General features: G+C 45.9%; 1 protein-coding gene across 2 annotated transcripts in view; it reads left to right on the top strand.

The window, feature by feature from the left end:
* CPXM2 (carboxypeptidase X, M14 family member 2) overlaps nucleotides 1–25,452 on the top strand; it is a 146,098-nt gene that overhangs the window by 86,840 nt on the left and 33,806 nt on the right. For both annotated transcript variants that reach the window (XM_019035607.4, XM_063710560.1), the window contains exons 5-7: nucleotides 5,618–5,702; nucleotides 6,686–6,836; nucleotides 24,448–24,536. In XM_019035607.4, the coding sequence (XP_018891152.2) occupies nucleotides 5,618–5,702; nucleotides 6,686–6,836; nucleotides 24,448–24,536 (325 nt within the window). The remainder of the gene's footprint in view (nucleotides 1–5,617; nucleotides 5,703–6,685; nucleotides 6,837–24,447; nucleotides 24,537–25,452) is intronic.

Genomic DNA, 25,452 nt, shown 5'->3' with positions numbered 1-25,452 from the left:
TAGGAAGCATCTTACTCAGTGGTGAAATATAGAAACCTTCCCTTGGATCTCACGAATGAGGCTGGGATGTCAGTTATTCACTTCTTTCAGCATTGGACTGAACATCTTAGCCAGTATAATAAGACAAGAAGAAGAAATAGAGGACCTAATGACTGGAAATAAAGAATCAGAACTGTCATTGGGATATCATCATATCCATAAAAACATCCAAAGGAGCCCACAAACTATTGGACCTAATTAAAAAATTAGCAAGGTAGCTGGGTACAAAGTCAACATATAAAAAGCATCTATGTGTCTACATACCAGCAACTAATAAGGAGGAAGTAAAATTTAAAGTGTTACCATGTAAAATCATTTAAAAAATCAGCTACTCAGGAATAAAGCTAGCAAAAGATAAATAAAAGAAGACCTAAATAAAGAGGATCATATACCATGTTTATAGATTGGAAGATTTAATACTGTAAAGAGGTCAGTTCCCCCAAAATTGGTGTATATATTCAATATTAACCCAATTAAAATCCAGAGGCTTTGTTTTAGAAATTGACAAGCTGAATTTAAAATTTATATAGGACTGCAAAGATCTAAGAATAGTGAAGGCAACTTTGAAAAGCAAAAACAAAGTGAGAAAACATATACTATCAGATATAAAGATGTATTATAAAACAATAGACATTAAGACAGATTTAGGATAGGATAAGAAGTAGACCAACAGAACAGAATAGAGCATCCAGAAACATACCTACACATATACAGTCACATGATTTATAGCAAATTTCCACTCTGGTGCAATAGGAAAATAACCATATAAATGGTTCTAGGTCAGCTGGAAGCCCATATAGAAAACCATGTATCTTGGGCTGGGTGCGGTGGTTCATGCCTGTAAATCCCAGCACTTTGGGAGGCTGAGGCAGGCAGATCATGAGGTCAGGACATCGAGACCATCTTGGCAAACATGATGAAACCCCCTCTCTACTAAAAATACAAAAAATTAGCTGGGCGTGGTGGCACGTGCCTGTAGTCCCAGATACTTAGGAAGCTGAGGCAGGAGAATCGCTTGAACCCAGGAGGCAGAGGTTGCAGTGAGCCGAGATTGCATCACTGCACCCCAGCCTGAGTGACAGAGAGAGACTCTGTCTCAAAAAAACAAAAACAAAACAGAAGAAAACCATGTATCTTGACCCGTCACACTATATGGTAATCAACTCCAAATGGATTGCAGATCTTAAATGTGAAAGGTAAAGCAATAAAGTTTTTTAGAAGAAACATCAGTTAATATCTTTATCATCTTGGAGTAGGCAAAAATTTATTGAAAAGAACAAAAATACTGAAAGCCATAAAGAAAAAAATGGCTAAGATTGGATTATATTAAGAATTTTTTTTCATCAAAAGATACCACAGGCTGGGCATGGTGGCACACACCTGTAATCCCAGCACTCTGAGAGGCCAAGGTGGGTAGATCACTTGAGCCCAGGAGTTTGAGACAAGCCTGGGCAACATGGCAAAACCCCATCTCTACAAAAACAAACAAACAAAATACAAAGATTAGCTGGGTATGGTGGTGCATGCCTGTAGTCCCAGCCACTTGGGAGGCTCTGAGGTGGGTGAATTGCTTGAGCCTGGGAGGCTGCAGTCTGGGTGACAGAGCAAAACGCTGTCTCAAAAAAAAAAAAAAAAAAAGATACTACAAAGAGGATGAAAAGGAAGACAAATTGGAGGAGACGTTTGCAATATATGTATATATTCAACTCATATCTAGAATGTATAAAGAGTTCTATAAATCAATGTGAGAAAGACAGACAACTTAATTGAAAAAGGGGGAAAACTTGAGTAGGCACTTCTCAAAAGACGGTGTTCAAATACCCGATGAACATACAAAATATTCAACTTCATTAGTCACCAAGTAACCTGAAATAAATCAACAATGAGATAAAAGGATACATCCATCAACAATGGCTAAAATAAAAAAGGAAGATAATAACAAGTGTCAATAAGAGCACGGAATAACCAGACTCTTGTTTATTGCTGGTCTGAGTACAAATAGGTATAATTAATTTGGAAAATAATGCGGCTGAACGTAGGTATATGAACATGTCTACCCTCTGACCCTATGACCTAGCAATTCCACTCCTAATTATACACCAAACAGAATTTTGTATAAATTCACTAAAATATACATACAGGAATGTTCACAGAAGCACTCTTCCTAATAATCCAAACTGGAAACTACTCAAATCCCCATTAGCAATAAAATGGATAAATAAATTGTGGTGTCTGTTCTCAGAGTAGAGTAGTAGAACGCAGTGAGAATGAATAAAGCATAATTATAAGCAATGATAAGAATTATCAAAGACGAAACTAGGTCTGAAACAAAATGAACAAAGTCTTCATAAACCTATGACAAGAGGACCCATCTGTGATCACGCTTATTTCAGCAGTGGTTCAAAGGCGGTAGAAAGGGGAGTTAGTTTTCTAAACAGGGAAAAAACAAAGACAGCCTCTGATTGGCAAGCATTCTATTATGGTGGAACTTTTGGAAGTAGAGGATACTTTCTGATTGGTCTTCAGGTACTTTGACCACCCTTGGCAAACTTCAAGAGGGGTAGCTCCCTACTGCCTGGCAGAGGAAGTTCCACTCCTATCAAATGGCCTAAAAGCCTTCCATGCCCTGGCCTCTGCTCCCCTGTCCCTTCCTCCGCTCTCCTAGGGCACCAGCATCCTTTCTGTCCTCCAAGTGCCATGTGCCCTCCTTCCTCCATCTGTGAGATGCTTATACATCAGTGGGAGAGAACGACAGTATCAAGTAATTCCAGAAAGGAGTATGAAATTACAAACTGAATTAAACTATGAAAGAAAGCATATGAGGAAGAAATTGGCTAGATTGAAGGGTTAAGACTAGCTTTTTTACTTGGTATGGGGTCTGAATAATTTAAAGGCAGACAGAGGAGGAGAGAAGAGGAGGAGTTCAAACAGATGCAGCAGTATGTGCAAAGGCCCTGGGGCAAGAGAGAGTATAAACAGTATTAGGAATTGAAAGAAAGAACACAGAGAACGCAAGGCAAGCAAGGGTCTCGTAGAACGTGATGCGGATTTTGTTAATACTAAGATAGCCCAATATTTAATATAAGAATACTTAAAATAAGAGCTATTTTAAGCAGGGATGACATGATAATATTTCATTAGAAAAGTAAGCTCTTGCCTGCAAGATAGATGGGGGAGCAATTTAGATGCCAGGGGGCCTGAGAGAGTGAACTGGGGTGGTGGCAGGGGAGGTGGAGAGAGTTGGATACATTCTTGAAAATGCGGGAGTTAAAATTGACAGAACTTGGTGATGGATTCAATATAGGGGAATGTGTTATTCTGTTTTTCATACTGCTATGGAGAAATACCCGAGACTAGGTAACTTATAAAGAAAAAGAGATTTAATGGACTCACAGTTCCACATGGCTGGGGAGGCCTCACAATCACGGTGGAAAGCGAAAGAGGAGCAGTCACGTCTCACCTGGCGGCAGGCAAGAGAGCGTGTGCAGGGAAACTGCCCTTTACAAAACCATCAGGTCTTGTGAGACTTATTCACTATCATGAGAATGAGATGGGAAGAACCTGCCCCCATGATTTAATTACCTCCCACTGGGTCCCCCCAACAACATGTGGGGATTATGGGAGCTACAATTCAAAATGAAATTTGGGCAAGGACACGGCCAAACCGTATCAGGGAGGAAGGGAAGGTGGGACACCCAGGCTAACACTGGGATTTTGGTCTCCCTGGGTGAATGGCAGTACCTTTCCTGGGGCAGGGCCTCTGGTGGACTGTCACGTCAGAGTGTAGAGTGGAAGGCGTGAATCAGTTCGTTTAAAGCAAGTTAAATTTGAGATGTCACAGAGACTTTAAGTGGAGGGGTCAACTAGGCAGGAGGATATGATGTAGCTTTGCAGTTCAGAAGGTAGTTCTGAGCCATAGAAACAATTACGATTCAAACATAAGTAGGGGATTGGTATTCTTATTTTTTTTTGAGTTTGAGAAATTATGACTTGGCTTTCATTTCCTTTTTTTCCCTGCCCTCTCCTTTTCTTTGGAGAACTTCTTTTTATTTTTCTCTCTACTCCCCTCTTATTGTCTTGTGCTTCTCTTGACCAAAGGGTTTCCTACATTCATCACCTCTATCTCGGCAGGATACAGCTCCCGCCACTGTTGTCTGTCTTGCTGTATCACCCTCGGGCCTTATCAGCTGAAAAACAGGCAGCAAAGGAACGGCAGCTACAAGTCATTCGGAAATTATTTGTATGTGGGAAACAGGTTGCTATTTTGGGTGTGGATAATTTTCCAGGGCAAAGGAAGGAGCTGTTGCCGAGGTGCTTTTCTTGTTAAGGCAATGCTAATGCATCTCCCTCCCCAGCCCTGGGCTCAAACTGGTGACTCTCAGAGGAGGAATGTGGCATGTGATCGATTCTGGCTTCTAACGGGTATTCAGACAGAGCTGGTGGGGAGGAGAGAGGAGAAGAAGAGAAGGTGTGAGATGAGGGTTTGTTTCCAAGCATGTATAAAAGCACCTAAGAATCATTTTCATGACAAGTCAGTCAGATGAACCAGAATGCACAGAACCAGCTGTTCTTTTGAAATAAACTCTACTGGGCAGTATAAATTCAGATAGGAAACTCAAAACTTTATTTGGATAGATCTGAATCCTGAGGGCAAGCAGGCAAGTAGGAAAAGGATTCCAAATACTTCCATGGGCAGAATTTTCTAAAACAAACAAACAAACAAACAAACAAACAAACAAAAAAACCAAAAAACTAGTAAATTGCTTCTTAGTTCCAATATTTAAAAAATTAAAAGAGGGGGTGTACTCAGGAAGACTTTCCTATATTGTTCAACAACTAATATTATAAAAAACTGAGGCAGAGAGAAAAAAAGGTGTAGGTCGCTTTTCTTGCCAAGGCTATCAGGTTAACCTCTTAACCTCCACTATGGAAAGTCAAATTATGGCTAATTTACCCCCAGAAATTTCTGTGCAGTAGGGTGTGATGGGGGTATTTATTTGGGTCCAGCCATCACTGGATTCTTCCTGGGGTGGGGATTGTCTGTGTGGCTGTGACAGCCAAGGAGAAACTCAGTATCTCTTAGAGACTCAACATTTTATTTCTGTGATTGGTAAAATCTCATTTGTTACATTCCCAAATCAGCTTCCTAACCAAAACGTTTAGACCAGTTTGCAACCTTTACCCAGATTATTTTTCCACTGAGCTTCTTGGGTGTGATGTAGGTGTTCAATGCAAAAAGATACATACACATTTGTATATCTTTACATCTGTGATCAATGGTTAGTGATTACTAGGGGCTAGGCCTTGTTCTAAGTGATTAAAGGGCATTAAACTGAGGCTTACATTAATTCTTTAAGGTTGATGCTTTTATGATTCCCATGTTATGGATGAATATATAGTGGCATAGATGGGTCAGTTAGTTACCTGGCTGAGGTCACAGAGCTGTAAATGTCCTGGAGCCAGGGTTTGACCCAGTGCCATCTGCCTCTGGCACCTGCTCTCCTCACTTCTAAACCTCTTCATGGAAGAACAAACATTTTAAAGTGTGTAGTCCTAATGATGTTTTATTTTCTCATAGGAGTGACTGGGTGACATCCTATAAGGTCATGGTGAGCAATGACAGCCACACGTGGGTCACTGTTAAGAATGGATCTGGAGACATGGTGAGTCTCATCCTCCATTTAACCATGCCTTTCTTCCTGGCTGGGTGGGGTTTTGCAAAGAGAGGCAATGTATGATCAACTCTTTGGAGATTTGTGGATTCTGTGTCAACTCAAACCTACCACAACAGTCTGATGGACAGAGACCCTTTCCCTGCCCTGAAGCCCAGCAGCAAGTGACACACATTTAGAGCTAATGTAAAATTCAGCCTTTATTTACTCCCATCAGGCAACTGCAGGAATGCAGCCTCTTATGTAATTTGCAAGTTAGCCCTGGAAGTTGCATGCATGGGGCATGCTAGGGCCCCTTGCAGCTGTTCTTAATAGTTTCCTAACTTCATTTCGTGACCTTGGCCTTTTAGTTCCATGATTAGCTCCAGCTTAGTCCTGATCCTGTCACTCTCTTCCTCAGACTTTCAAGTGCATATTCCTAGCATGGTATCCAATGTCTTACATAGTCTGACTAGTCTTGACTGTGGCCTCCTTTTTCAACCTTCTTTCTCATTCTTACCCCCTACACACAGTCCTGTGTCCTTGTACAAGTGAAGCAGCTGCTCTTCTGCCTATGAATCCAATATTTAGGCTTCTGCACTCATTGTTCATTTTCTCTGGATACCCTCTCATCCCTACGGATCTAAATAGCTTTCCTTCAATGCCAGTTCAAACAGCCCCTCTTCCCCAGAACTTTGCCTGGTCCTCTCCATCTTCTGAAATCCCAAAGCTCTCTAGTTGTCCCTTTGCCGTGACACCGATAGATTTTTTCTACAGTATATAATTACCAGCCCCACTCCCTGCATACCAACTAGATGGAGGCTTCCTGAGGGCAGGATCCAGGCCTGATTCATTTCTTTTTTTTTTTCTTTTCAATGCACAGCACATATTAGGTTTTCCTCAATAAAGTCTTGTTGAATGAGTTAATTCTGACTTTTTATCCCTTGGTAATTAAGCACTAAAAGATTTTCCTTTTCTCCCATGAGCATAAATAGATATTTGAGGGAAACAGTGAGAAGGAGATCCCTGTTCTCAATGAGCTACCCGTCCCCATGGTGGCCCGCTACATCCGCATAAACCCTCAGTCCTGGTTTGATAACGGGAGCATCTGCATGAGAATGGAGATCCTGGGCTGCCCACTGCCAGGTGAGTTCACCCTCCTGTGCTTCCTGCAGGGTGGGAGCACTGGTGGAAAACAGATGCCCAGCCAAGACAAATAAAAATAAACTAAGCAGACCAGGCACAGTAGCTCATGCCTGTAATCCCAGCATTTTGGGAGGCTGAGGAGGCAGAATCACTTGAGTCTGGAAGTCCAAGACCAGCCTGGGCCACAAAGGGAGACATTGTCTCCACAAAAATAAAAATAAATAAATAATAAATAAAATGTAAAAATTACCCAGGCATGGTGGAGTGAGCCTGTAGTCCCAGCTACTTGGGAGGCTGAGGCAGGAGGATCACTTGAGCCCAGAGGTCAAGGCTGCAGTGAGCCGAAATAGCACCACTACACTCCAGCCTGGGCAATGGAGTGAGACCCTGTCTCAAAAAAATAAAAAGATAAAAAGTAATAATAAACCAAGCAATTGTTTTCTTATGTAAAAAAATACATGTCTATGGTAGAGTATTTAGAAAACATAAGTGAACCAAAAAGAAAATGAGTAAACATTTCCCATAAGCCCACTGGGAAGCACAGTCAGCAGTTGGGCTACTGAAGTCCCTTGCCAAGTGTAGTTTTGCCTATAGTGATTTTAAGATGATGCCTACCACTCAGAAGTGAGAAAAAAGAAAATTATGTTGAAATTTGGGAGAACACATTTATTTGTCATTGGCAGATACCATTACACTGGGTAGTGGCGGTGGGGTAGGAGGGAGTAGAAGTTCATTCTAAACCATTGACAGTCTTTTTCTGACGAAGTAGCTGCTCTTGGAAGCTTGTGTCTTTGGGTAAATGCTTACTCAGGTAGTATTCCACTTGCCTTATTTTCACATGAGATATTTGGGGGTGACCTCGGGGTGGCTTGAAGAAAGGGGGTTTGAATTCACATGTGCCACCTGCATCTTTGGTAATGTCTTCTCTGGACAGGCTGCTCTGTCTCAGCCATTCAGGCATTCCAAGCTTGTGCCTGGATGGAGCCTGCAGGCTGCAGCCTCTTCATCCTGACCACACATCTCCAAAGAAGGTGGCTGGCCTGAGATCACCCCTATAGGGCCTCATCACTTCATGGGGCCTATAGGAAACTTCACATTCCTGTTCACCCGCAGTCCACCCACGCAGTCAGGCCGTGGGGACATGGGGCACAGTCGTCGCTCATCCCCCAAACTCTCCAGTGAGGCCTTGCCACTCCTGCCTAGTGTGAGGTGCAGGGCTGGCTACCTATGGGACTCCTAGTCCCTCCCAGCACTGCCTGGGGCAGGGTACCAGCTCTGATGCTATTTCTGTAGTAACCCCCTCTTCATGAACTTACATTTCCTGTATTTTTGAAGCATACTGAAGGTCATTTAATTGTTTTTCTCTCAATCCCATAGTATTCATGATCTTGCTAGCCAACCTCAGATTTTTAGAATACAAACCTCATGTTGATGAGAAAGACAGATCTATCTACCTAACTGCTTACCCTCACTGGTCATATTTTTTGTGTGTTTTATATTTATGTGTACTTATTCGATTGTGCAAGTTTTTTTATGTCATCAAAACCATCAGAGACCATCTGTCTTTGGGATGCTTCTCCCCTAGCCCGTGGAAAAAATGGCATGTTTTCAATCTGCCTCAGATGGTTGGAAGTTCAGTTGTTTCTAATCACTGGATTCTGTAAACAACCCCGCAGAGAACATTCTTATTGCTCTGTCCTTCTTTTGTGTGTGTCCACAATTATTTCCTGACATTAGATTATGATAAATAGGATTGCTGGTACAAAGAATGTGCCCAGTTTCAAGGCCGATGCAGAGAGAATGTGGAAGGCCTGATCGTGGATGTGGGCCTCCTTCTGTGGCGGGCTGGTGCAGGAACTGCCTCAGGACTGGTCCCGGCATCCTGGACCCACTGGGCTCTCCAGCACAGGGCGACTGTGGGCACAGGTATCTTCAGGAGGCATTTATGGGCTCTGGCCCTCTTGATGCCAGCCCAGGAGTCTTGCTCTCCTGTTCTGCTCGGCACAGCCTTGGTCTGCTTGCTTGAAAAAGTAGGGCCGCAGCTTTTCTCTGCGGGTAGGAACTCATCTGTTGTTGGCAAAGGGCAAAAAGGCAGCCTATGAGAGTCTCATGAAATAAATACTTCCCTGTGAAGTTATTCTTGGTATGTGTGTGTTTGAAGATGGGCCCTGGAGGTCCTTTAAACCCTCACAAAGTCAGGGTTACACTGTGAAATCTGAATTCATGTATGGACTCAGAATGGTTCTATTTTCCACCCCCTGAATATTGAGGACCATTTTTTTTTTCTAGAAGTTACTTAGCAGTTTGCTCAGAGGGGAGCGGCTGTTCACGCATGCTGCCTGATGGGGTCATCATGTCCAAGGATGGGGCAGCTCAGGGGCCCAAAACGAGTCTTGCTTATCACCCCGGTGCTAGGGAGATTCCTTTGTAAAAGTTATTGAGGTCAGAGCCAGGGATGACCCAAGGTGACCTCGTGGTTTAAACGTAGCCTCTCCGAGTCTGCACTTTCCAGGCCTCTTTCTCATGAAACATTCATTTACCTTTGCTTCTGCGTCTCTTTGTTCTGTCCCTTTCTTCCCTCACTATCTTCCTGTGAACTCTCCGGTGGGGGCGGATGAGGGTGCTGGTGCTTTTTAAGACTCTATGCATAACGTTTCCAGAAATTTTTGAGCTGAAAAGTGAATTACCATATACCATGGTCTATTAATAGAATTTTTAAAGCTCCAAAGTAAAAGAAAATGGAGAGTTGTTGTTGAATGGGAACAGACTGTCAGTTTTGCAAGATGAAAACATTCTGGAGATGGCTGGTGGTTTCACAGCAAGGTGTATGTACTCATCACTACTGCACTATACACTGGAAAAATGGTCAAGTGGTAACCTTTGTGTTATGTGTAGTTTTCCACAATTAAAAATAATTTGGCAGGGCACGGTGGCTCCCACCTGTAATCCCAGCACTTTGCAAGGCTGAAGCAGGTGGATCACTTGAGGTCAGGAGTTCGAGACCAGCCTGGCCAACATGATGAAACCCCGTCTCTACTAAAAATACAAAAATTATCCAGGCATGGTGGCGGGTGCCTGTAATCCCAGCTACTTGGGAGGGTGAGGCACAAGAATCACCTGAGCCCAGGAGGTGAGGTCGCAGTGAGCCGAGATCGCACCACTGCACTCCAGTCTGGGTGACAGAGTGAGACCCTGTCTCAAATACACACACACATGCACACACATGGTCTTAAATAAATAAATAAAAATAATTTGATTGCTATTAATAAAAAACAATAAAAGAAAGTCCTCTTTTCTAAGGTCAAATGGACTAGTCCATTTTGCACTGAATATCTATGCTTATCAGAACCTGGGGAGATTTCTGAAGATAAAGTTTTAACAATAAAAAAAAGCGAGTTAAGAACTGTGCCAGCTGACCGGCCAGATGATCATGGCCTTGGTGGTTTTCAGAGATTTTGCTGTTGCAAACAGCACTGCATTACATGCTGCCTGGTTCTTAAAAGGACCAGGTGAGCTTTGCACATGATTACCCCACTAGGCTACAGCGTTGGCACCCAGCATCCTAGCAAATGACCTTCAAGATACTGGGGTGGCAGTGCTTGAGCCCCTAGAACTGCCCAGTAGCTTATATTATGAATGTGTGGGGCTTTGATGTCTTTGGGGGAAGTTGTCACTCTTTCCACCTCGTCTTCCTGGCCAGGTCTGAGCGACTGTCCTCCCTTTGTACAGCACTGAGGTGTCCAGGGTTCTTGGGTGTGACTCACAGAACCTAGTGATGGGCACAGAGATCTGTGGACAGGAGCCACTCCCTCAAGCACAGAGGAGCTGCCGAAAGGCAGTGCCTGGGAGTCAGTCCTCCAAGTCGGCCAAGAGCAGGTGACACGCTGTATCCTTCCTCCTGATATGTACATCCTCCCAGCCCATGTTCACTAGTTCATAATTATTGAAAAGCTATTTTAATTGTAAGGCCACCACCTGTCTTGCTAAACTGTGATGTTTCAGCCAGCCACCCCACCCATCATCAAGATGAACAAATTGGAGAAAGGATGGTCTCTTGCTCTGGTGGATCACCATGGGTGTGCAAGACTTTGTACATAAATTGATTTGCTTTGCTCCCTTCCATTTTTGCTTGCAAAGTCGGGCCTGTAGTCTGAATACCCTCTTGTGGCAATGGGTTGATCGTTCATTTGATCCCCAGGCCTGGGCTCTTAAAAAGATAGGAATTAGGTAGAGGGCATCAAGCAGCCATTGGCTTCCTCATTCTAGGCCTCCTTTTGCTGAGGGTGATGTCATCAGCGAGCGTCTTTTTGATGGGCATAGACAAGCTTATTGGAGTTGCTGAGTACCAGCTGAGCCCTTCTGGTTGCTAGGGACTTAAAAAGCAGATGAGTTCACACCCCTTTCAGGAGAAGCCTGGTGGACAGAAGGGACATGAGCTTTGGCTCAGCTCAGACCTGGGTGCAAATTCCACTTTTTTATTTTTTTATTTTTAATTTTTTTTGAGACGGAGTCTTGCTCTGTCGCCCAGGCTGGAGTGCAGTGGCATGGTCTGGGCTCACTGCAACCTCCGCCTCCCGGGTTCACGCTATTCTCCTGCCTTAGCCTCTGAGTAGCTGGGACTACAGGCCCCCGCCACCACGCCCGGCTAATTTTTTGTATTTTCAGTACAGATGGGGTTTTACCGTGTCAGCCAGGATGGTCTTGATCTCCTGACCTCGTCATCCACCCGCCTCGGCCTCCCAAAGTGCTGGGATTACAGGCGTGAGCCACTGCGCCCAGCCTCAAATTCCACTTTTGCTCCTCAGCAACTGTGGTCTCAGGTAGCCCGTGTAAATGTTCTATGGTTTACTTTCCTATGGAGTAGAGGGAATACCTTCGCTGTAGGGGTGTGGCTGAGTCCTTCAACTTCTGTGGTCATGCTTTCATAAAACATTCAAATAAAATAACACAAATGTTCCTCACAGTCCTAAGGGAAATCCCAAATCTCCTCCTTCCCTAGGGTTTCTGGGGGCTCTGGGGTGGCTGCCCACCTGTCTTCTACCACCTGTGGGTCCCAGCTCTGCTCTGGGTTGCCTTAGGTCTTTCCTGCCGGTGGCTCTGGGTGCTAGAACAGCAGTCTCCACTGATGCCGATTTGTATGCATGAGTATTGCAGAAGGTGTGGGGATAACAGACCTTCTGATGCCTGTTTGTATGCGTAAGTATTGCAGAAGGTCTGGGGATAACAAAGGGGCAGCCTGGGCAATCAGCGTTTCTCTTCCTGAGTTTTCTTGTCATCCCAGCAGGGGGAACCAACCTGTTGCTCACTGCCTTCCTCCTCAGTCTAGCCCGCTGCCCTGCCACACTGGTGTTAGAACTGTGCTCTCCCTGGGGAGATCTTTCCTATCTGTCTCTGCTTCTCATTTCCGGTCTCTGTCTCTGCTGTCCCCTGGCTTCCTGTCTCTGGGGCTTCTGGGTTAGGGTGGTGGGTGGAATGTCTGGGTTTTTTCTGATGGAGACCTTCTTCCATCCTGGCTAGCTGGCACCTTGCCTTTCAAAACCATGAGTTCCGTGAGAAGAACTCTGCTACTCCCCTAGGAAGCAGAAGAGGCTGCTCTTGTTTTGATTGTAAGTTTCCAGCAGCCCCTCCATTCCTGATCGGGGACTCTGTGAAGACTAAATGAGCACCAGTGCATGGTTAGTGCTCAATACACTTTATTTTTCCCAATTTCCCCCTCTTCCTCCTTGCCCTGCCTGAGGTTTGGCTATTTTGTTCTGTGGCTGCCTCATTTCTAAGGTCACCAGATCCCATAGGTGGTGAGTGGATGTGAGAAGATACTTCCTCCCCATTAACCCTGTCCTGGTTTTGTTTTCTGTCCTCTCTGTGACTCGCTAATGGTGCTAAATCGCTACTTTTCCAACAACAAGAATGCCAAAGCCTCTCCCTGTGCAAAGTACTCTGGGATTTGAGGTTGAGGTGGCAGGTCACACGGGGAACCACAGATTTCTCTCCTGGCCTGTCTCAAACTCTGGGCCTGGGTTCAGCTGCGCAGCAAGAAGCCCACCGCTCACTGTACAGAAGCAGCTCAGTTCGGAAGGATGGCCTCTCGCAGTGGGCATTTGTTCAGGGCTCGCCACGACTGACTGCACCAGGCTGAATAGTGTCCCCAGAATTCTTGTCCCCCTCAGAACCTCCAATGTGATCTTATTTAGAAACAGGGTCCTTGTAGATATAATCAATCAAGAGGAGGTCCCCCTACAACCTTGGATGTGATCTTATTTAGAAACAGGTCTTTACAAATGTTATCAATCAAGAGGAGGTCATACTGGATGAGGGTGGACCCTTAATCCAATGACTGGTGTCCTTAAGAAGAGAAAACAGAGACACAGAGGCCCACAGGGAGAATGCCATGTGACGTCGGAGGTGGAGATCGGAGTGATGTGGCTACAAGCCAAGGGTTGCAGGCAGCCAATGGACATCGGAAGAAGCAGGGAAAGATCCTCCCCTAGAGCTTTTAGAGAGACCGCTGCCCTGCTGATGCCTTGAAGCTCTATCCTTCAGAACCATGAGAGAGTCCATTTCTGCTGTTCCCAGGCTGGAGTGCAGTGGAGCGATCTTGGCTCACTGCAGCCCCTGCCTCCCGGATTCAAGCGATTCTCCTGCCTCAGCCTTCCTGAGTAGCTGGGATTACAGGCATGTGCCACCACACCCAGCTAATTTTGTAGTTTTTGTAGTAGAGATGGGGTTTCTCCATGTTGGTCAGGCTGGTCTCGAACTCCTGACCTCAGATGATCTGCCCGCCTCAGCCTCCCAAAGTGCTGGGATTACAGGTGTAAGCCACCGCGCCATTTCTGCTGTTTTAAGCCACCTGGAGTGTGGTGTGCTTTGTTATGGCAGCCCCAGGAAACCAATACTCATACTCAAAGATGGCACACTCTTGTGACTGTCCTCACCCCTGATGATGTGGCTTTAACTTACTGTCTCCCACCCTACCTTCCATTCTCTGTTCTGTCATGGTAATAGGGTAATAATAGCATCGCAGCTTCAGGTGGGCCCCAGTTAGAGACCTCATGTGCCCTAGAAGGTGCATCTTCTTCATAACTGGCCTTTCCCAAATAACTTGATTAGAATGTCCACCCATCCATTCATTTATTTACTCATTCACTCATTCATATATCAAATACGTATGGGGTGCCTGTTCTGAGGCAGACTCTTGGGAATCTGAGATAAGGTAGACACACTTGCTGCCCCCCGTCTCTCCTGGCACGATGGGGAAGACCTGCCTGTACCTGTGAAACGCCTTTATTCCTGGTGAATCCTTCTCAGCTGAGGTGGGATTGGCCCTGGTTGGCTGCAGCGTGTCCTCCTAGCAGCAGAAGGCAGCTTCCCCTTACTGTTAAATATAGTGAACTCCAAATTTCTCTTCAAAGAATCAGTATGTCAGTATGTTCAGCTCTCTTATTCCTTGTTCTCCATTTTAAAGTTTAACTTCCTTGTTCTCTTTGCTCCCTCGCCCCTAGTTTCAGTAAACAACCTTTTCCATGAGTTCTAATCCGTAGTTCACATCTGTTCCCCTGGTCACCTGCTCTGTCTTCAGTCACTCCTAGTCACCTGCTCCATCCTGAGTCACCCCTGGTCACCTGCTCTGACCTGAATTATCCTGAGTCACCTGTTCTGTAACCACCTTTCCCTCCACTCCAGCTCGCACCCCTGCTCTCTACTTTTTTTTTTTTTTTTTTTTTTTAAGACGGAGTCTTGCTCTGTCCACCCAGGTTGGAGTGCAGTGGTGCGATCTTGGCTCACTGCAAGCTCCGCCTCCTGGGTTCACACCATTCTTCTGTCTCAGCCTCCTGAGTAGCTGGGGCTACAGGTGCTCACCACAACACCTGGCTAATTTTTTGTATTTTTAGTAGAGACGGGGTTTCACCGTGTTAGCCAGGATGGTCTCGATCTCCTGACCTCGTGATCCGCCCGCCTCAGCCTCCCAAAGTGCTGGGATTACAGGTGTGAGCCATGCACCCGGCCACCCCTGCTCTCTTTAAAATAGCCAATTGGAATCAACTTAGACTGTGTGGTCCAACCCTAGCCAATAGGGGAATGACGCAGCAGTAGGGGCTACCTGCATCAGGAATAAGAACCGCTTCCCCTCCCTTGTTCAGGTGTGCTCTCACCGTTGCTCCATCTGCACATTGCACCCTTCTATAGAAGGAAAATTGCCTTGCTGGGAAAATTCTTTGAGTGCTGGTTCTTCTTTTAAGCACCAAGGAACAAGCATTTGTTTGTAACATTATCAAGTTTAAATAAATGTGAGATTTCTCTTCGTGGTCCAGCTGCCCAATGTTGATGATCTTGGGAAACTGTTAAAACAGCCACACTCTTGAAAACTGTCTTTCCTGACAGCTTCCCTGCCAGTCAAGCTGCAAATTGGCCCTGGGCTGTTGGCACAGCAGTATCTGCCAAGGAACCAGAGGGTTTCCTGGACTTCCGCTCCCACAGTGGAGAAGTCGTGAGATGGGGACATAGGAAATGGGGTGGAAGTGAGTGAATAAGCACAGAGGTTGTGCTGCCCCCTGTGAGGGGCCCTGTGGGGTGGCAGGTTTGATGTTCTTGCTGACAGTGATGACCCAGGATCAGGTGAGGCTGTGCCTGGGGGTCTGCGGCTCCTGGGTCTCTCATGGCCTTGCTCTATAGGAATTACCTTGTCATCAGAGCACTCAATGGAGTCTGGACAAAGGTGACTGCCTCAGACAGCCAGCTCTTTGTGGGAGGGGTTTCGTGCTCAGCTCACAACATCTTTGTTCAGGGGTCTGCTGAGCATGTTGGGGTTTGGGGAGGTCACAAGGCCACAGTGGCAGCTGTTCCTTGGGTGGGAGGCTGGCATTGTGCCAGGTAAAGAAAAATCTCTTGTGACCTAGCACCTCTGGTGTCCTCAGTCCTCGGAGAGCACTTTGGGGCCAGGGATCCTTTCTTTTTTTTTTTTTTTAATCAAGGTGAAATTCATGTAATATACACTAAGGCTTTTAAAGTGTACGCTTTGGTGATAGTTAGTGCATTCATAATGTTGTGCAAGCCCCAGCTCTCTCTAGTTTCAAAACTTTGTCATCACCCCCTAAAACCTCCCTGAACCTGACAGTGAAGAGCAGGTTCCCTGCTCTCACCGCATGCAGAGTCCAATTAACAAGAGTGAGGTCTGGTATAAAGAAAGTGGTTTATTCTGAAGCCAGCTTAGGGGAAGAGGCGTCTTGTCTTTAAATGTGCTGCTTCACTTTTGGAGCAGAAAGTGGGCACTTTTAAAAGGCAAGGGAGGGAACAAGCAAGGGTGAAGGGTTCATGCTAGCTCTGATGCCTTCCCTACTGGTTGATTGGGCTGGTGACTGCTGGCACCTTCGTGGGCAGGCAACCTCCTGGAGGGGGGAGGTTTCATATCGGGCTTGCTTTGGTTTGTAAATCCACTTGTAACTCTCCAGACCTGTTTTGGAGCAGATAGTTAAAAGAACTTGCCCTGTAGGGAGAGGCTGGTGAAGGGGGAGGTAAAAGGCTGTATTTGCATTCCTTTTTCTTTTCTTTTCTTTTTTTTTTTTTTGAGATGGGGTCTTGCTCTGTCACCCAGGCTGGAGTGCAGTGGCATGATCTCGGCTCACTGCAACTTCTGCCTCTGGGGTTCAAGTGATTCTCCTGCCTCAGCCTCCTGAGTAGCTAGGATTACAGGTATGTGCCACCACTCCCAGCTAATTTTTGTATTTTTAGTAGAGACCGGGATTTCACCATGTTGGCCAGGCTGGTCTTGAACTCCTTACCTCAGGTGATCCACCCGCCTCAGCCTCCCAGAGTGCTAGGATTACAGGCATGAGCCACCGCTCTCAGCCTGTATTTGCATTTCTAAAGGGCTAAGTAGGAAGTGGGGAACTGGGGGAATAAGAAAAGGAGAGAGAGAAAAAATAATTAAACCATCTCTTAGAAAAATGGGGGCTACAAATCCAGAGTAATCACTCCCCAGTCCCCTCCGCCATCCCCGGGTAACTTGGAATCTGCTGTCCCTGTGGGTCTGCCGGTCTGGATAGAGCATTCACAGGCATCCTGAGCCCGGGCTTCTGGGTTGCAGGTGAGCCACCTTCCCAAAAAAGGAACCTCTTTTCCCCAGCCAAGCACCTACTCATTTCAATCAAGGTCCCAACCAGAAGGCAGCAAACAGCAAGCAGAGCAGCCCAAAATCTTGGTCCCTTTGAAGTCCCAGTAATGGGACTTGATCTGGGATTCTTACTGTTCTTTTAAGAATAGTCCCATGTACAAATCACCTGAGGTCAGGAGTTTGAGACCAGCCTAGCCAACATGGCGAAACCCCGTCTCTACTAAAAATACAAAAATTAGCCGGGCATGGTGGCGGGTGCCTGTAATCCCAGTTACTCAGGAGGTTGCAGTGAGCTATACTCCAGGCTGGGTGACAAGAGCAAAACTCCATCTCAAAAAAAAAAAAAAAAAAAAAAAAAAGTCTCATGTAGTGAGCAGGCGCTTGGTTTGGAGCTCAGGAGTCCTGAGCTGTGGCTGGTGTGGGTGCTGGTACCAGCAGGAGTGAGGCTGAGATGGGTGCTGATGCTGCCAAGCCCACCTGGGGCTTCCTTCCACCTTTCCTAGATCTTCTCTTCCAATTGTGTCCCTTTTCCATCTCTGCCTGCACTGTCATCTGGTCCCCAGCATAGCTCACAGCCCAGCTGCATGGGGAGCTGGCTGTAGCCACCTTGGAGCCCAGGCCTCCTACCACTGACACTCCAGCCTTAGCCAACCTCCTCTTCCACTCTCCTCCTCTGAGGGATTGTGGCCTGAGTGTCAGATCACCATGGTTTTTTGGGCCAGCTGGAGGGTGTGCCCAGGAGAAACACAAGTCACAGAAGCATCTGTGGCTATTTTTTTCAAAGAGGTTCTCAGGAGGTTTAGTATTTATACATTTTCCTTACAAGAAGGGGGGCAGGTTGGCACTGAGGCAAATGATGACATCCTTGGGAGACTTTAGTGCCCAGTAAATCTACATTTGACATAAGATAGGTGAACATTTGAAGAAAAAGGGAATAGAGGAGGCAACGTCTCAGGGAGGGGTGAAGGATCTTGTCTTTTTTTGGTGCTTGGGAAGATAAGCTGTGCCTAGAAGGATCTTGTCTTTTGAAAGGGCTGGTTTCTGTTTAGCCCATAGGGTAGAAAGCCGAATGACTGGCAGTAAGGAATGGGGTATAATGAGGTGTGTCCCGTCTCCATCCGTTGTGGTGGTGGACTCAGCTTCCAAATTTCTCTGGGATTCTCTTGGCCAAGAGGTGTTCTGTTCCCTTAGTTGGGGGCTTAGAATTTTATTTTTATTTCTCATTTCTCAACAACCTGTGGATGTGCATAGGGTCCTGGGAATGTCCAGTTGTTTGCCGTCAGGTATGGGGTCAGTGTCTGCTTGAACTGCCTGATGCCACAGAGCTTAGGCCTCGTGTTTCAGGGAAGGCAGCTGGAAGCAGGGCCTCTGTCTCTCATTCTCTCTCTCACATATGCTTCCCAAAACAGAGGATGAAGAGGAACACAGCCTTTGCCACACATCTGTCTCTGTCTACAGATGCGTGTGCTCCTTCCACGAGCCTTGAGTGAGCCCCTCATGGTTGGGGGCCTTGTATCTTTCATGCTTATTTCCCCAGCATCTCACACAGTGCTGGGCATGTAGCAGTGTTCAGTGAACAATAGGATGAAGTCAGTAAAGCTTTTTGCTTCAAGATTAAAGCTACATCTGCATAAATCAATGGGCATTGGCCAAATGTAGGTCATATCTAGCCCAAGATGGGATCATGAGATTGCTTTCTCATATACTGTGGTCATTACGACAGCAAAACAACAAGCTGATCAATTAATAATTAAATTTTTAACTAGAAGACATCTGCAGGCATGCATCTGCGTAGTCAGAGCTGTGATCCTTAGGAAGCTAAAGTGGGCTGGGCGCGGTGGCTTACACCTGTAATCCCAGCACTTTGGGAGGCTGAGGCGGGCAGATCACAAGGTCAGGAGATCGAGACCATCCTGGCTAACACTGTGAAACCCTGTCTCTACTAAAAATACAAAAAATGTAGCCAGGTGTGGTGGCGGGCGCCTGTAGTCCCAGCTACTCGGGAGGCTGAGACAGGAGAATGGCGTGAACCCGGGAGGCAGAGCTTGCAGTGAGCCGAGATCGCGCCTCTGTACTCCAGCCTGGGCGATGAGCAAGACTGCGTCTCAAAAAAAAAAAAAAAAAAAAAAAAAAGAAGCTAAAGTGATTTAAGCCACGTGATTAAGTTGTCACAGGAAAGGAGATACCAAGCCAAAGTTGCTTGAGCTAGTTGGAGAGGGTGACCAACCATCCCAGGCTGCCAGGGACTGAGGGGTTCCAACGACACGACGCTTTCTGTTTAAAACCAGGACAGTCCTGGGAAAATCTGGGACAAGTTGGTTGCTTTGTTGTTAGGCCACATGTCAGAGTCCCAAGTGCTACAGGTTGGGGAAGCAACAGATAGAGTGTGTTCAGAGGAGGAAATCGGGGCAGTGAGAGCCATGGAAATCATCATAAGGGCGGTGCAGGGAATAGGGATATTTAGGCAGGAACAGAGACAACTCAGGGGAAAATAGGCTACATTTCTTCCAAATCTGTAGGATCGTCATGTGACTGATGGAGGGTGTCCAGGTTCTTGGCATCTTGAATAAAGAATTGGACAAAATGCACAAACAAAGCAAGGAAAGAATGAAGCAACAAAAGCAGAGATATATTGAAAATGAAAATGAAAGTATGCACCGCAGGGTGGGGGCGGGCCTGAGCATAGGGGCTCAAGAACCTCATTACAGAATTTTCTAGAGGTTTCCACTGGTCACTTCGTGTACGCCCTATGTAAATGAAGAGGATGAAGTAAAATTACAAAGTCCTTTACTTGGTATATGCCCTCTGTAAATGGAAAGGATATTTCCTGTCATAGCTGAAGTGTTTCCATTTGATTTAGTTCTAGGAAGTCAGTATGAATCGGCCTTATGTTTCCTTCTTCCAGACCCTATTCTCCTGCCTCGATCGTACATGAAAGGGAGAAGGCTTAGTCATCATAGCTGAAGAGGAAAGAATTAAGATCAGCAGGTAGACTTCAGCTTGATAAAGGAGGACCTTCCTAGCAATCAGGGCTGAAAATAGCACCAGAGGCTGCTTCGTGAGGGAGTGAGCTCTTAAGTCTCCAGAGGGCTCCCAAGAATTTACATCAGGGATACCCGGGAATAGATTATTGAAAGGAGATGAAGGGTAGTCCAGGTGATTGAAGGATTTATTTTTATGACCATGTCTGAGGAGTAAGAAATGACTGAGATGAGGGTGACCAGAAGGCCCTATGGGGCAGCGGACATCTCTTCTGGTCTCTGAGGAGTCAAAAGAAAACCACAGGAGGACTCAGGGGTGAGGAGGCAGAGATGTTTAGGGCAGGTACTAGCTTCCTAGGGCTGGTATAACCAGGTGCCCCAAACTGGTGGCTTAGAGTAACTTATCCTGCCACAGTTCTGGAGGCCAGAAGCCGAGAGCAAGGTGTCAACAGGGCTGGTTTCTTCTGGGGCTGTCAGGGAGAATTTGTTCCAGGTCTGTCTCAGAGCTGCCGGTGGTATGATGTCAGCCTTTGACATCCCTTGGCTTGTAAGTGCATCACCCCAGCCTCTGCCTTCACTCACCTGGTGTTCCCCCTGTGTGTGTCCGTATTCAAATCTCCCTATCAGATGAGGACTCACTTAATGACTTCACTTGAACTCAAAAGCCTTCGTAAGAACCCCATCTCCAAGCAAGGTCACACTCTCAAGCACTGGGGGTGAGGACTCCAACATAGCTTTTCTTTGGTGGGAGAGCACAATTCAGCCCATAACAGGGCAGGATTAGTAGACCAATTTGGACAGAGCAGAATGCTTGAGTAGTTTAATAAGGGAAGTAAGGTTGGAAAGAGCATTTCAGGCGCTACTTCTGGAGTTTGTCGATCCACATAACTAAGGTGTTGCAGAGGAATCAGCTAGTTTTCCATATACAGGAGGTATAGAAGTAACCACAGGAAGGGATCAAAGCTCCCTCTGTAAGGATAAAGCCCCCATAGACTGGATCAGCCTGAATTCCTGTTTCAAAGGTCAGAAGTCCTACTCAAATTAGGTTAAGAAAAATGTAAAGAAATTAGGGCTCACATAAGCGAAAATTCCAGGGGCAGGTCTGACTTTGGCTTTAGGCAAGAATAGATCTGACATTTCAGGGCCTTCATGTGGAGGTCAGGGCTCCCTCTGTCACTAACTTGCAGACTGGCAGGTTGGCCACAAACACCTCCCACTCACATCCTACCCTCCAAGGGCTCCAGCAGAAGAGACTGTGCTCCTGCAAGCTCTGTGAGAAAAGTCATCTGATCGGCCTGGCTTGGATCCTGGGAGATCATCTCTGAGCCAGTGCCTAGCTGAAGGAAGGAAGTGTGTTCCTGAGTCACATGCTTACACTTGCATATCTGAAGCACCTGGAATAGATTCCCCACATGAGTGTTACCGGAAAGGGGTCCCAATCCAGACCCCCGGAGAGGGTTCCTGGATCTCGCGCAAGAAAGAATTCAAGATGAATCCATAGAGTAAATTGAAAGCAAGTTTATTAAGAAAGTAAAGGAAGAAAGAATGGCTACTTCACAGGCAGAACAGCGGCATGGGCCACTCAGCTGCTTCTATTTATTGTTACTTCTTGATTACATGCTAAACAAGGAGTGGGTTATTCATGAGTTTTCTGGGAAAGAGGTGGGCAATTCCCGGAACTGAGGGTCCCTCCATTTTTAGACCATATAGGGTAACTTCCTGATCTTGCCATAGCATCTGTAAACTGTCATGGCGCTGGTGGGAGTGTCTTTAGCATGCTAATGCATTATAATTAGTGTATAATGAGCACTGAGGACTACCAGAGGTCACTCTTGTCACCATCTTGGTTTTGATGGGTTTTCCCGACTTCTTTACTGCAACCGGTTTTATATAAGCAAGGTCTTTATGACCTGTACCTTGTGCCAGACTCCTATCTCATCCTGTGACTTAGAATGCCTAACTTACTGGGAATGCAGCCCAGCAGGTCTCAGCCTCATTTTCCACAGCTCCTATTCAAGATGGAGTCACTCTGGTTCAAACAACTCTGACAGGAGGAAGGGCTTCTCTTGTCCACAGAAGGAAGCAGGGGATAGCAGGCTTAGATGACTAACTGGCTCTGTCTGTGGACTCTGGGCTCGGTCCTCACTCATTTCTTACCTAAGTGCTGGGCTCCTAATAGGGAGGGTCTCAATAAAACTTTGTCCAATCAGAATAAATGGACAAGTAAGGGAGTATTTGTTCAAAATATGGGTGACTGAAAGTTGTGAAGTTCTGAGACAGTTCTGGAAAAGGTACCCATACCTTTCAGAAGCCCGATTAGCCTTGAGGAAGGAAGAATGTTGCCAAACATAGAGCTCTTTTGTACTTAGGGCTCTCAGTTTTTCTTCAATCCTTTTTGAGAACCTTGAAGGCATAATTTGTGTTCTAAAACAAAAGGGGCTTTAAAGTCCTTTGAAAAGACGCCCCCAAGGTTTAGGGCGTGTTGAATAGCTCTTAGAAAATAGCCTGCGAGTAAGTTAGGTGTAAATGAATGCAAAATACATGTTTTGCCTTTGCTTTGAAACTGGCAGGTTTGGAAATCAAAGGGAAGGCAGCTTGCCTGAGGTGTGGTCAGCCTCCACTCCTAAAAGGAAAGGGCTTGAGAAATCACTGAGGCATCTGGCTAAGCCTGAATGGCTTTGCTTTCTTGTGTGGACAAAATGCCAGTTGCACTCCTACGTTATTTCCCTTTGCATAACAGTTATTTGTTTGTAATTGCATGACTGGAAAGCCGTTTGTGAATATTAAAAGCTGTGTTTTCAGTGTTTGGGTCTATATGTGATTTTTAACTTGTTGCAAGTGGCCTCTGTTCTCAAGGGTGAAGCCAGTCTTTAAGTGAACCTCGATCAGTTTGGGTATGGCACTTGTGACTTGTGGCTATGGGGATGCAGGCACAGGGCTGGCTCAGTTGATGGCAGATGTATGTGACATGTGTGAGTGTTCTCAAACTGTGAATGTCTACAGAGCCAGCTGGGATCCTGATGCAATGTGGTTTCTAATTCAGCAGATTGGGGCTGGGTATAGCGAACAGGCAATGCTACTGGTCTGTGGACCACAGTTGGTGGCACAGATCTGGCCTCGCTGCACCACATAACACAGAGTGTTCAGCCCCCTACTGCCCCCACTGCCTCTAGAGTGGTCCTAGGAGCCACTGGGTTAAACAGACAGCTGCATGGTTCTCACATTGCTCACATGGTTCCTAGGGCTGTGGGTTCTCTGCATTGGAGGGAGCGCTGAACACTGAGCAGGAAATGCACCACATTTCCAGGGGCGTCTTCCTGACAGAGATGCCACCAGGCTGGCTGGGGGACCTCGAGGCAGATGGAGTGGTCTCTTCCCAGTTGCCCTCCTTCTTGTTCTTGCTCCTCCCTGTCCTCTCCTCTCTGCTCTGTGTTCTTGGGTTTTGTAACTATATAAACCATACAGGCTTATAGGAATGCAGAGAGGGAGTCAATTTATATGGAAGGGAATCAAGTGAAGAGCAGACATTGCCTCCCTGACCCCCCGAATCCCAGTCCCCAAAGGTCAGCTCTGTTAACACATTCTGATTATACCCGCCAGGGTGCTTCAGCTCCCACAGCAGAAACCCCAGCTCCCACTGGCTTAGCTGCAAAGGGGGTTCTTTATCTTGTCCAAGATTGGGCTCTGGGGTTGGTTGATTCAGTTGTTCTTAGTGTTACTGGAGTTGTCTGACTTCTACTCTGGGTCATCCACATCACGGAAGTCATCCTGAGGCTAGTTCTTCTTGAGGTCAGATGCCCACAGTAGCAAGTGGGCAACATGCTTCTGTGTTCTTACTCCTGGGGAGAGATTGTTACTCAATCCTCCTCTGTGTCAGTCAAGTCTTTCCCTTCAATCTGGATCAATTACAGTGGCCAGTAGATGCTGTGTTCTGATTGTCCAGTCATGTTGGAGCCCTGGAGCTGGGGACTTGAGATCTTCCTAGAAGTGGAAAAAGGGGATTCCCAAACATAGGACTTTTTTAGGAAGGAAGGAAGGAAGGGGAATGAATGCTGGGTAAAAGGCTTATAGGGTCCACCTCCTTCCAGAAGTCTCCAAGTATGTGTGTGTAGTCACGATATTCACTCATTTATTTATGCAGTGTTGACAGCTTGCCAGGTGCATAGATTTGTCCCATTTATGCTAAAAATAAACCATTGAGGGAGGTACCATTCTTTTTCTTGTTTATGGGTAAAAAACCAAGTCAAACACTGTGCAAGTGACTTGCCCACTTACATACTCATACAGCATGTAAGTAGAAGAGCGGAGATTTGAACCCAGGCATTCTGGCTCCCCACTCTTAACCACTGGGTAATTTGGACTCCTAAGTTGCTTCCTGCAGGTTGGTTTTCTCATCTCTGAGCCAACGTTAGAAGCTAGAGATTGGGCTGCACTGTCCCTGCAGTCCCCATGTGTCTCTAACAGAGATGCCATGGGAGATAGAATGATGGGAGTAAATGCAAAATCATGTTTCTGTCCCTAGATCCTAATAACTATTATCACCGCCGGAACGAGATGACCACCACTGATGACCTGGATTTTAAGCACCACAACTATAAGGAAATGCGCCAGGTAAGACCCAGATCACAAAGCGTCATGCCAGGAATTTGTCGAAAAAGCAACATATTATGTGTCCATAAGCACTTAAATTTTTTTTTCCAGAAATTGATGATTAGGGATCTGAATGATCATTTGGTTTGCTGAAGACACACTAAATGCTTGTCATTTCAAGATTCAGGGTTCAGGTGACCAGAGGAAGGCTTCCTGGCTGGCAGATTGTTGAAACACAATTTGAATCCAGGTTCTTCTCAGTTAATATTCTAGGTCTTGAGAATTATTGTGTTTTTGAGTGCTATCACTGATTTAAGGATGTTGGTCATATGCAGAGTTGAAGAAGAAAAAGGATCTAGGATAACATAGATAATAATAGTGGGAAATATTCACATAGGATCAACTTACATACATGATCACATTCAGTCCTCCTAATAACTCTAGAAGGGTAGGGACTGTTGTTATTGTTATCTACAGATGGGAAAACAGCACTGAGAGACTATAGCACTACCCCTTATTATTCAGTTTCTCAGAGTTTCAATCTTGGTTGCATATTGGAATCACCTGGGAAAATTTGTGAAGCTACTGATAATTGAGCCCCGTCTCAGGCCAATTAAAGTAGAATCCTTAGGAGACAGGGGCCTGGGGATCCAGATTTTTAAATCCTCTTTTTGTTATTCTGCTGTCCAGCCAGGTTTCAGAACTACTGGTTAATAGCTTCATAGCTCTTAGTATTTTTAGAAAGAAAAGACAATCCCAGATGAGATTTTTCCCCAGATTTAATTATAGAAACCCAATAGTTCTGAGCTTTTGACAGCATTTGCATACCAAGTGCAGAAGGGGGAAGGGACAGTGTGTTTATTAGGACAAGCTAAAAAGGCAGTACCTACGCTAAGTGCGGTGCCTATGAAATCCTGTTCTGCGCCCACCCCCAGCA

Source organism: Gorilla gorilla, chromosome 8, assembly GCF_029281585.2.
Source record: "Gorilla gorilla gorilla isolate KB3781 chromosome 8, NHGRI_mGorGor1-v2.1_pri, whole genome shotgun sequence".
Classification (NCBI taxonomy): Eukaryota; Metazoa; Chordata; class Mammalia; order Primates; family Hominidae; genus Gorilla; species Gorilla gorilla.
This window is presented reverse-complemented; position numbering and strand designations above follow the sequence as displayed.